At 33.1% G+C, this 12,631-nt stretch overlaps 1 protein-coding gene across 1 annotated transcript in view; it reads right to left on the bottom strand.

Moving 5' to 3' along the window:
* Positions 1–12,631, bottom strand: part of EYS (eyes shut homolog) — a 1,626,372-nt gene that overhangs the window by 566,285 nt on the left and 1,047,456 nt on the right. The window contains exon 28 of the mRNA XM_047860135.1: positions 8,406–8,556. Within this exon, the coding sequence (XP_047716091.1) occupies positions 8,406–8,556 (151 nt within the window). The remainder of the gene's footprint in view (positions 1–8,405; positions 8,557–12,631) is intronic.

Genomic DNA, 12,631 nt, shown 5'->3' on the forward strand with positions numbered 1-12,631 from the left:
AAAAATTAAAAATAAATAAAAATTCATATGACACCACAAAAGACCATGGAAAGCCAAATCAATCTTGAAAAATAACAGAGCTGGTGGCATCACAATTTCTGATTTCAAATTACATTACAAAGATAACAGTAACAGTATGATACTGATATAAAGACAGTCATGTAGAACAATGGAACAGAATAAGAGAATTCAGGAATAAATCCATGCATATGCAATTAGCTGATCCTAAACAAGAATACCCAGAATGCACAACAGGAAAAGGATACTGTCTTCAACAAATGGTACTGGGAAAACTAGATATCCACATGTAAGCAAATAAAACTGGACCCTTATCTTATACCATAAATAAAAATTAATTCAAAATTGATTAAAAACATAAACTTAAGACCTTAAACTATAAAACTCCTAGAAGAAAACATTAGGGAAAACAACATGACATTGGTTTTGACAATATTTTCATCGATATGACACCAAAAACACAGGCACCAAAAGCAAAATAGGTAAGTAACTATATAAACTAAAAAGCCTCCATACAGAAAAGGAAACAATCAACAGAATTAAAAGGCAATCTATAAAATAGGAGAAAATATTTGCAAACTATATATCTGATAAGGGGTTAATCTCCAAAATACATATGGAACTCCAACAACTAAATAGTTAAAAAAGCTAATAACCCAAGTTAAAAAATAAGGCTTTTGAATAGACATTCTCCAAAGACATACAATGGTCAACAGTATATGAAAAAATGCTCATAATCACTAATCATCAGGAAAATTGCACACCAAAACCAAGAGATATCAAGATACCATCTTATACCTGTCAGAATTATATATATACATATATATGTATATATACACACATATATATGTGTATATATGTGTATGTATTTTATTTACATATGTATGTATATATATGTGTGTAAATGTGCATGTGTGTGTGTATGCCACAAATGTTGGTGAGGATGTGGAGAAATCAGAACCCTTGTGCATTGTTGGTGGAGCACAAAATGGTGCAGCTGCTATGGAAAGTAGCATGGAGATTTCCTCCCAAATTAAAAATGAAACTACCATATAATCCTGCAATCCCACTTCTGGGTATTTATTCAAAAGAATTGAAATCAAGATCTTGAAAAGACCTATATTCATAGAAGCACTGTTCACAATAGCCATGATGTGTAAATAATTTAAATGTTCACTGAGAAACCAATAGATAAAAAAAGGAAATTCTGTAATAAGTGACTACATGGATGAAACAGAGGACATCAGGCTAAGTGAAGGAGTCCAGGCACAGAAAGACAAACGCTGAATGATTCCACTTACATGAGGCAGTATATGTCTCCTTGTATTCAAGTAGAAGAATTTCACCAGTGTGTATCCCTAAACTGGAAAATTTTTTTTAGGATATGAACATCTGACACTTTATAGATGATACTAAAAAGGATTTTCAATGCAGATTAAAAATGTACTAAACTGTCTCACTGCAGGTGCAATCTTCATGCTTGTTATAATAGGAAGCAAATGTGCAGCTAGATTCTCTCCTTTTGCCAAGGGAAAACATTGGTTCTTAACAGAATGCTGACAATATTCCTTCATTCACCATCATGAGCTTAAATAGAGGCAGTCATTTCTCTTATGAGTTTATCAATGCTTTACATGTCAGAAAAACTAACAGATGGTTGTCAGCCCTTATTCCTCTTAATTCCTCAGCCTACTTTGCTGTTGGATACTTAATTACCTTCTCAGTCTTCTTCAGGACTTTGTTCTGATTCTTCTCTTCTTTCTCCTCCCTCTCCCCTGAGGTTATTTTATCTAGTCACATGTACTTGTTTATTATTTTTCTCATTCATTTATTTATTTACTTTTAACTTTTATTTATTTATTTATTTATTTTGAGAGGGGGTAGGGGCAGAGAGAGAGGGAGAGAGAGAAAATCCCAAACAGTCTCTTCACTGTCAGCATGGAGCCCGACATGGGGCTTGAACTCACAATCCTCAAGATAAATTCTGTTTTTTTTTTTTCAACGTTTATTTATTTTTGGGACAGAGAGAGACAGAGCATGAAAGGGGGAGGGGCAGAGAGAGAGGGAGACACAGAATCGGAAACAGGCTCCAGGCTCTGAGCCATCAGCCCAGAGCCTGACGCGGGGCTCGAACTCCTGGACCGCGAGATCGTGACCTGGCTGAAGTCGGACGCTTAACCGACTGCGCCACCCAGGCGCCCCAAGATAAATTCTGTTTTTATTAGTGATTGACTTGAATGTGAAAAAAGAACTATCATCTTTATAGAACATATTTTACATTATCAACTTTTGAAGAAAGAAAAAAATATCCACTAAGGGGTTAGCAATAGTATCTATTTGTATAATTATCTTATTTCTTTTAATCTTTTGAAAATTTTTCTTTCATCTTTTGAAAAATTTTTCCCCTGGTGTGTTTCAATTTATTTCTGACTGATTACCTAGTATTCATATAACATATTACCTGAGCTGAAACCAAGAGTTGGATGCTTAACTGACTGAGCCACCAGGCGCCCCTCATCTGGTCACATGAATTTAAATGCTACATGCTGAGAATTCCCTGAGTTATGAACACAAGTGTTACCTTGTTCATTCTTGCAAGCCTCACAGATACCTCACTTGAAGTGTCCAAACTAATAATCTTCTCATTTACCCCAAATCTGTTCTCCCAGTTTTCCTCATCTTAGTAATGGATCCATCATTTTGTTGCTTAAGCCACCTGAAGCCTTAGACTCATGCTTGATGTCTCCTTCTGACTTCCTCATAGGTTCATGAGTGCAGACTTGCATGCGTTTTTTTTCTATATTTTCTAATGAGATAATTAGGGTGAGGTAGATACAATGGTAAATATAAGCCAGTGTTCTTGAATAAATGGAACTATGATTAAATGTACACAGAACTTTTCAAAACTAGAAGCAAACATAAATAGAGGAATTTAAGAGAGATCCTTAAAATGTTGGAACCATATAGATTAAGAAAGGATCCAGAGTAGGGACAGACTCAGAGATAGGTCCTCCCCAACTCCTGGCAGCATTTTGCACAGATATCAAGAAATAGAGGCAAAAGTAATAAAGATATGGGTCGGAGCAAAAAACGGAAGAGCAGTTTGCAGAGGAAGGTGGAACTGTGGGAGGAGAATCCGTCTTTGTGTTGAGTAGCAGCCAGTTTTTGCGGTACAACTGAGCGAGTATCAGTCCACAGTGGATTATTGCTTAAGAAAGGCATGTCCTTGTATGGGAATAAATTAAAAGTGAGTCTTATATGTGCAAGGAATGAGAAATAATTCTCATGGGTCTTCATCTGAAAATTTGTTGATTTGTTGCCAAATGCCACCGATGGCAAAATAGACAGCTAAGGGCTTAAATGGCACTGTTGCAGACAGGCCGAATGAATAAGTGAATGACTTAACACATAACCTTCAGAAGAAGCAATGGGTTTTGAAATGTTGCAATGCAACTCTTATGTCTCTATTATTTTGTTTATGCTTATCAGAGATATACGTTACATATATGCTTATTTAAAACACTTTTGCTTATTATAGAGTGATTTTCTTTTTAAGATCAAATGGACAGAAAATAAGGTCAAGGTAGAGATTAACGGTTTTGTTTTGTTTTGTTTTTCACCATTTACCCAACCCAAGAGGGCTGAACGTGGCCATCTTTTAAAAATTTTTTTCACTGGTGTGTTTCAATTTATTTCTGATTGATTACCTAGTATTCATACAACAAATGTCTTGGAAGAGCTCAGAAAGGTGGACAAGCATCCTCTCTAATAGCCTATCATAAACAATTTACTGAGGTGTCATTTCCTCTTTAAATTGATAATGAATTGTGATGAGTAATATAAACTACCAAAATATTTTAACAGAAAAGGAAATATAGATAACTGAGGTGACTTTTTCATTTATTCTTCAGGAATCAATCACAACTTCCAAAGGAGAATTCTGTCATTCTGTGTTAGATTATTAATTTAACAGTCACTTTTTTGACTAAATGATTTTTATGGAAGATGATTGACAGGGTTTTTTGTAAAAGTGAATGGCTTTATAGCAGATTAATTATTGAATATGTAAATCAATGTTTTAAACATACAAAAAGTAGATAATACTTATTTGCTTTACAAAAGTATTCTTATTTTCTCAAGGGATTCACTTAAAATTTTAATAATTATTGGACTCATCTATTATGTTGAAATTAAAAATTAAAATGAATATTTAGATTCTCTAATCAATCATTGTTATGAACTCAGAGTCTGTGTCCCCCTAAAATTCACATTAAAATCCTAGTCCTCAATAAATTGGTATTAGGAGGAGGAGGTCTTCAGGAGGTGATTAGGTCATGAGGGTGGAGCCCTCATGCATGGGATTAGTGCCCTTACAAAAGAGATCCCAGAGAACTCTCTCACTCTTTCTGCCAACGTTGAGGACACAGTTAGAAGACAGCAGCTGTCTATGAACCAGAAAAGGGGCCCTCGCCAGACTCCAACCTGCCAGCACCATGATACCTTGGACTTCCCAACCTTCGTAACTATGAAAAATTAATGTTTATGGTATTTTTGTTATAGCAGCCCAAATGGATTAAGTTAGTCACTGAGTCTTCAAAAATTCCTATCCTATATAAATGTATATGCTACCATAAATTCTGTTTTTAATATTAGTGGTTGACTTGAATGTGAAAAATAACTAGCATCTTTACAGAACACATTTTGTTTTCAATTTTTGCAGAAAGAAAAAAAAATCCTCTAGAGGATTAACAATAATATCTCTTTGTATAATTATCTTATTTCCTTTTATATTTAACAAAGAGAAAAGTTGGTACCACTGTAACTTGGTTTGTGCTTTGTTAAAGAATTAAGGCTTGGTGTCCTTAAGCAACTTAGACCCAAGGCAGGAGCGCATGCATTGAAAAGTATAAAACAATGCACTACTAAGGAAAAGTATTTTCCTACACCAGAAAGGGGGCATTTACTCTTGGACTTTGGAAGTTATCATCATTTACAGTCCTCAGGGGGAAACAGAGTTTTTCACACTTCAGGCACAAAACTGAAAATGCCTAACTGTTTCATTCTCTCCTCCCTACTGAGCTCTGTGTGTTTTTGTTAAAGGAAACATTAAACAACCTGTCAGCATATACGCATTGGATTAGGGGCTCTGATTACGTGGAGGGGCTCTAGCCAGTACAGAAAGACATTACTGGAAACTTAGAGGCAAGAGAATAAGTGTAACTTAGTACTTATTGGCTTGAAGACTCAACTATAGTTCTCTTTCTTAGTGTTTAATACTGCAAACCTGTTGTTTTTAATTTTCTGAGTACTGACAACCCACTGTGCTTAAACAGCAGCTCTTAATCAGAACACAATAATTAGATAGTTACAGCCTGCATGATACTTAGATATTCAAAGGGGCCATAGTGCACAGAAACAAGTTCACAAAGTTGTTTCTGTTTTCTGATTCATATGATTTCTCTTTAAGTATTATCATAGACATTTTATATTTTGCTTGTATCAATCATTCAATATATAGCAATTTAAGTGAATGTCACACACACATAATACACATAAGTACTATGAGAGAGTAACAGTATAAGAATAAAAATTCAATAAGGAACTGACATAAAATCTTCCAAATACAGGAACACAGCATATTTAGCAAGGAGGGAAAAGTTGCTTAGTTAGCAGTCCCTTTAATTTCAAGGTAACTTCACTGGTCTACACACAAATTTCTCTAAATTGATTGTGACTAATGTCCAGTTGTTCTACATCACAGAATGAGAATCAAGTTTTTATGAGAGTATCCCTTACTTAATGCTAATCCTTTCTAACAAAGGTTTGAATGACAAAGTCTTCAGAATATAGTCAGTTATAACCTATTTCTGCAACTCTACTTTGATACTCTGTCCTCCCCTAGATAACTACCTTTCTCTTTTTATTAATAAGCTTCTAGAAACAGTAATCAAAAATATTTCTTCTTCCATTTATTCTTCCTTAAAAAGTTATTTTTTTTCCCTGCTCTTATTGTTCTTCTGAAACTGCTGGTTGACCTTTTGTAGCTTTGGTGTTGAACATATATACTCCTTTTGGAAACTCTGTCTTTGTGACATATTTCCCCTTGTTCTATTACCAATTCCTCTACCCTTTAACCGTTTTTGGGTGCCCCTCTTCTTTAGCCCACTCTTAAATTGCTGATCTCCAATAATTAATCCTCTCTTCTCTCATTCTACAAAATCAATCCAATCAGTGATTGTGGCTTCCACCATCACATGTATAAAGACTCCCATAGTCAGGATCTCTTAAAACTCAAGGCCCATATTTCAAATGACTTACTCTATATCACAATGTCCCGTTGATAGGATGATATGCAACAGGAAAGTACTGATGCAATGGATTGATGAATTAGTGGTCATGGCAAACCAGCTGGTAATATTTGAAAATCATCTCTACCAAAAATTAATGCAAATGCAAAAATGAACTTGCCATCTTTATAAATAATCTTGTGATCCCCATCTTTTTTAAGACACTATACATTCTCTGCTTACATAAGACAAACTGGTAATTCAAATTCCACTTTTTCCATTTTTTTCCTATAATTATTATGAGCTCGATAGTTTTCATAGTCATCCTCTCACCCTTACTGTCACAACACCACTTCCTGTTTAATTATTGCTATTACCTAACTTTATCAATTCTTGACCTGTAGTCTAAATACCTCCAATCCTATACTTCAGGTGCTTCAGAGTAAAAACTATTAAAGATCACTACTTGTTCAAACTTCTTAGATGGCTCCTACAGGCACCAGTATAAAAACAGATAATATTTTATATTTTATACAGGATCCATGATGCTCAGACTCCTGCCTTTTCCAACATCAAGTCTTCCTTCTGCTCATTTCACATCAAACTCCATGCCTCCACAATTAGTGAGTTATTTCCACTCCCACTCCCCCTCTCCTAGGTCTTTCCATTACCTAAGCCTGAGTGTGTGACATTTTGTCTGCCTGGAATGACAGCCTACATATTACTTACCTGGTAAGCACTTGATCATCCCTCATATCTATGCCTAACTACAAACCCCCTTATTCCCCTAGGGAGACTAGGAGGTTTTCTTTTCTATTTTTCTATACTGCTCCTGTATCCTCAACAGAGTAATAGCTCCTTGAGTCTTGAGAACTTGCAGTTAGTTAATCTGTGCCCACAAATATTAAATTCTATATGAGAACTCATCTTTTACTTGGGATGTATATATACATAAATATATATATGTGTATATATATGTGACTAAAGATTCATTTATGTAAGTTTTTTGTAATCCTATCATCCATTCTTTAATTGATCATACATTTACAAGATGTTTTATGGACGCCTATGTGACAGAAACTGTCCTTGCCTTGAGGTATAAAAAGGTAAATAAAACAGAAATGTGTTACTCTTATAGAGCTTATAGTTTTGTTGTATCTAGGAAAAAGTCAGTGAAATGCATTACTATAGAAAAAGTCACAAAAAGTCTAATGGAGTAAAGCTGAATTTAAAATAACGTCTGCATGCTTACAGATAAAGAATTCCCTTATTTCACTGAAGGCATATGCATCACATCAACTATGCAAGTGACTTTTGTTCTTTATGTAAATTTGCTTTGAATTTTTTTAGCTTACCAATAGATTTATACCCAATTTATATTACTTGTGGGGCTTCGAAATAATAGCATTTTAGATCTCCAGTATTTTAAAATAGTATGTTCACATAAGTAAAGCACAATTGTAAATACAGTAAGAGAAAAGATGTAATAAGCTATTGGTACACTTAACAAGCAACCCTAAATTGTGAAAGTAATTCTCCATAATAACATAAAATGGAGCCAATGATCAATAACATTTAAGTCAGCATGAAAGCTCTTATCCAAAAATATAGGTTAATAATGAAGACAATAAGCTAATTATCTAAATGAAAATTTAGAGTACGGGTTGGCATATGCACAACCTCTGCAGAGAACATTTTTACATTTTAAAAACCCAATATGAAGTGGAGACTGGGAATGGTCTTCCAGATCCATTTCCTGAATCAGATTTGTGGTGTGTTCTTGAGCCGACCCACTCATATATCCAAGGAAATCACTAGCATAGGAGTGAACAAAAGCCCATATGTTTAAAATTATCATTAAGTATAATGCACACGTATAGCCATAAGATGGGGAAGCAGCCTGACAACCAAAGCAATTCTGTACAATGAGAACAGTAAACTTTTAGTATGCTTCAGTAGGATATCTTAGTAGAATTGTTCATGCTCTCTTTTCAAAACCATGAAGACAGCTCCATTAACTAGGAAACTTTTCTAAAATTTTCCAATCTGTTTTTCATACAATGACATAATAAATATATTTTAAGATATCAATAGAAATACCTGGTTTGTTCCACGAAGATATGGAAAACCACCAATAAAGACAGATCCTGATTCTGGCAAGGGTTTTCCAAATATGTGATTGATAGATTCAGTTGTTTTCATAGTCCTTCCTAAAATAGTCAGTTCAGCTCTACATGGATCAAATTCTTGCCTGCAACCATTTAGGGAAAAAATTTATGGTTTTAGCATGTGTTGTATAAACATTTGACCAATTAATTAAGCTATTAACAAAAGAAGAAACATTTAAGTAAACAGATTATCTCACCATAAAGCCAACAAAATTATCAGTAGATTTATCTGTTCTAAATTAGAAACGCTTAATGTTTTAAGTACATAAATACAAAGTTAAATTTTGACAAAACAACAAATTGTGGCAATCACTTAATGAAATAAATTCTGATAATAAATGGAACATTCCCATCAGTGACTAAAATGACATTAAGAGCATAATATTCTACTTCAGTTTTTTACATTGTCTAATTTTCTGTGTGAAAAATATTGAAAAGAATCAGGTTTAAATATGGTTATCCAGTGTACAACATACCTTTGACTACAGGAGTGAGTGTGCGTGTGTGAGTATGTTCCCAGGCACTCTATTTTATTGGTCTATACTTCTACCCCTGTACCAATATCACACTGCCTGAAATACTGATACTTTTTATTAAGTCCAGATATTTGAAGTATAAATCCTCTTTATCTTTTTGAATTGAGATTATCAAAAAATTTTTTTTTCTCTTTATTGTGATGAATTATGCTGTTTTTTTTAATGTTTGAATGCATTCCTGAAATAAATTTACTTGGCAGTAATGTATGTCGATTTTACATAACACAGAATTCACTCTTCTATATATTAAGGAATATGTATGTTAAACAGAGTCATTGGCCTGAGTCCTCCTGTCTTGGTATTACTCTTATTAAATTTTGGTATCAAGATGATGCTGTCCTTTTATTATTTCAGAAAGTTAATAAAATATTGACGTTATCTCTACTTTTCAATATTTGCAGAATTCACTAGTACAGCCCCCTGGACTTGGAGTTTTCTTTGAGGAAGTTACTAAGGATGGATTTAATGTATTTAATCAATGCAGATATATATGTATTATCACATCTATTTTACTAAGTTGTGTTTTTTTAGAAACATTTTCATTTAACCTGAATTTTCAAAATTACTGGAATAAAATACTTTTATTTATCCAAAATATTGGCATAAAATATATTTATACCAAACATTATTGCCAGTAAAGATGTAATTGGTGTTGAGACTCTAACAATGTCTCTCTTTCTTATAATATTGGCTATGTGTGCTTTTTCTCATTTTATTTGTTTTGTAGATTAATCTTGGTAGGGAGTAGCCAATTTCAAAGAACACACTTTTGGCATTGTTGATAGTTGCCATCCTATGTTTATTTTCTACTCCATTAGCTACTGTTTTATTTTTATGATTTTCATCTTTTCACTTTCTTTGGGCTTAATTTACTCTCCTGCTTCTAGGCTGTTTAATCTAACATAAGCTCTCAAGATTGTAAACTTCTAAGAATAAATTTAGCTATGCACAAAAAGTTCTTCCTCATCATCTATTCAAAATATTTTCTAATTTCTTTTGTGATTTTTTTGTTTGTTTGGCCCAAGATTATTCAGAACTGTACAGGGACTTCCTGGTTATCTTTTATATTATAAAATACTATAAAAGCTCAAATCAAGCTTATTCGAAGAACATTGTTTGCTTCTGATTCTTGAAATTTATTCACTTAGCCTGCATAGCCCAGCATATGGTCAATTTTAGAAATGTTCTCATGACCCCAGAAAATGTGTTCTGTATATGTGAATACACACACACACACACATTTACACATTTTTGTAGTGAATAAAGAATAGGAGCAATGAAATAAATCATATCTATAATGCACATACATTTTTTCTTAAAAAATATTTGGAGATTTTTTTTGCATCCTCCTTTTATCTATATCATGATACAAAGTTAATAAAACTAAAACCATGTATAACATGGCAGCCAATATTAATGCTATGATAAAGAAAGTTCTGAAAAGTTTTTGAAAAGATCATGCTGTTCTGTATATTAAGAACATGGGAAAAATGTACTGAACATTTTTAGAACCCATTTGATATTCTTGGATGCTGTATTTAGAAGCAAACTAGAAGCTTTCTGGGTTAATTACTTCTTACAATTAAGCTGTTAAAAATATCTTAGGGAGGATACAGCTTCTAGGAAGTTATTCATTAAATGATAAAAATAAAAAGCACAACTACTTTTCTCCAATCAATCTTTAAATTTTAATGTTTGGAAAAATATTTCATACTGTTTTGTGATATTGAAATAGTATTAGCAATTATTCACTAAGACTTTGTTAATGAACAAATTTCCCATATTTCATGAAGCAAAGGAAAGCCATTAAGCCATCAAACATATTTATTTGGCTGTTGATTATAGCTATAATAACTGAAAAGATAATATATATACAATACATACATATTCATGAATCACTGAATAAAGCCACTAAGATCTTTGAAATTTACTGTTAAATTTTGTTTTTAAAAATAATCCACAGGGTAATATTTAATTTTATGTTTTTATAATTATATCAATAAAATATAGGTCAATAATTATACATCTAAATTAAATTTTTCTGATGTGCATAATTTCTCTTATGTGGCTACATATTGTTGGATACTTAGTTTCTAAGATTTTAAAGTGATAAATGCGTACATGATACTAATTTATGAGGTCATATCACTTTTTTTTTTTTTTTTTCAATGTTTATTTATTTTTGGGACAGAGAGAGACAGAGTATGAACCGGGGAGGGGCAGAGAGAGAGGGAGACACAGAATCGGAAAAAGGCTCCAGGCTCTGAGTCATCAGCCCAGAGCCCGAGGCGGGGCTCGAACTCACGGACCGCGAGATCGTGACCTGGCTGAAGTCGGACGCTTAACCGACTGCGCCACCCAGGCGCCCCGGTCATATCACTCTTATTTAATCTTAGGAAATGTTCCCAGAAGTAAATGTTTAGTTTTATATTTCTACTCATATAAGATCTATTAGTATTTTCAATATATTCTCTGATGAAAATCCTTCCCAACAAAGAAATAAATATTTGCCTATATTTTATGTTTATACATGGATTTGAAGGTCACTAATATTCACAATAATATTTCATGTATATAGTATTTCTTCATTTCGTATTTTATAGCTCTTCAGTGTACTTGATTCCAAGTATATTTCTTTAATTACTCTAGTGGGACAATTTATTTTAATATTTGGTATACCAAGTATTCTCTGTTCGAACTCTTCTTAAAAGATTTTTTGACACTTCAGCATGTTTATCATTAAGAATCTATTTTTTATTCCAAATGTTGTCCGTGGCATTTTTAATCAAGACAATAACAATAACAAAAGTTATTCTACATTCTAAATTCTAAAATTTAAAGGAATACACATGCCTGTATACATACACACATGTACATACAGGTGTGCATACACACCTGCATATATGTATCTAAAATACATATGCATGTGTATTTACATATTTATATTACAAATTAGAATATTTTATCCAAATGAGAAGAACATTTTTTTTTCTTCCTTTAAAGATCTGTATTTAGTCCATATTCAACAGTGGTGTTTACTCTTATGGATCTGACTAGAGAATAATGAAAAAGTGTGATATAAAATACATATTAATTCAATAAACAATGGTTCTAAGTTGTGCAATACAGACCACACACAAATACAGAGTAGAAATATTCCAGAACTGACCTCTGTGTGATTATGATGATTACGAGAGGAAGAGTGAAGAATAAGAGATATTACAGTGTGAGATTTTGAGAGATGGTGAAGGCTAGAAGCGAAATGAATAAAGTGGAGTTTTAAGGGCTTTGTCTGTCTATAGTTGAGAATGAGAGTTCAGTTCAATACCAGATCTTTAAGCTTCACTACTTTAAGCATGTGGAACATGCTATTCTGTATGGAGATTATAGTTCATGCACTACAATGTCAACAGTATGAGGAGACAGAGGCCTTTGTTATGTTACTCCTGTATCCTCATACGTACAACAGGGCCTTGTATGTTGCAAACACTACAGTATGTGTTGAATAATGAGCAGTTTTACAAGACACTATCTGAAATACAAGAGGTGCTTAACGAATGACAGCATTTTTCTTTTGAAGATAGCATGTGCTTTATTTATTAGAAGATATTTCATAAAATGC

This window comes from Prionailurus viverrinus, chromosome B2 (assembly GCF_022837055.1).
Source record: "Prionailurus viverrinus isolate Anna chromosome B2, UM_Priviv_1.0, whole genome shotgun sequence".
NCBI lineage: Eukaryota > Metazoa > Chordata > Mammalia > Carnivora > Felidae > Prionailurus > Prionailurus viverrinus.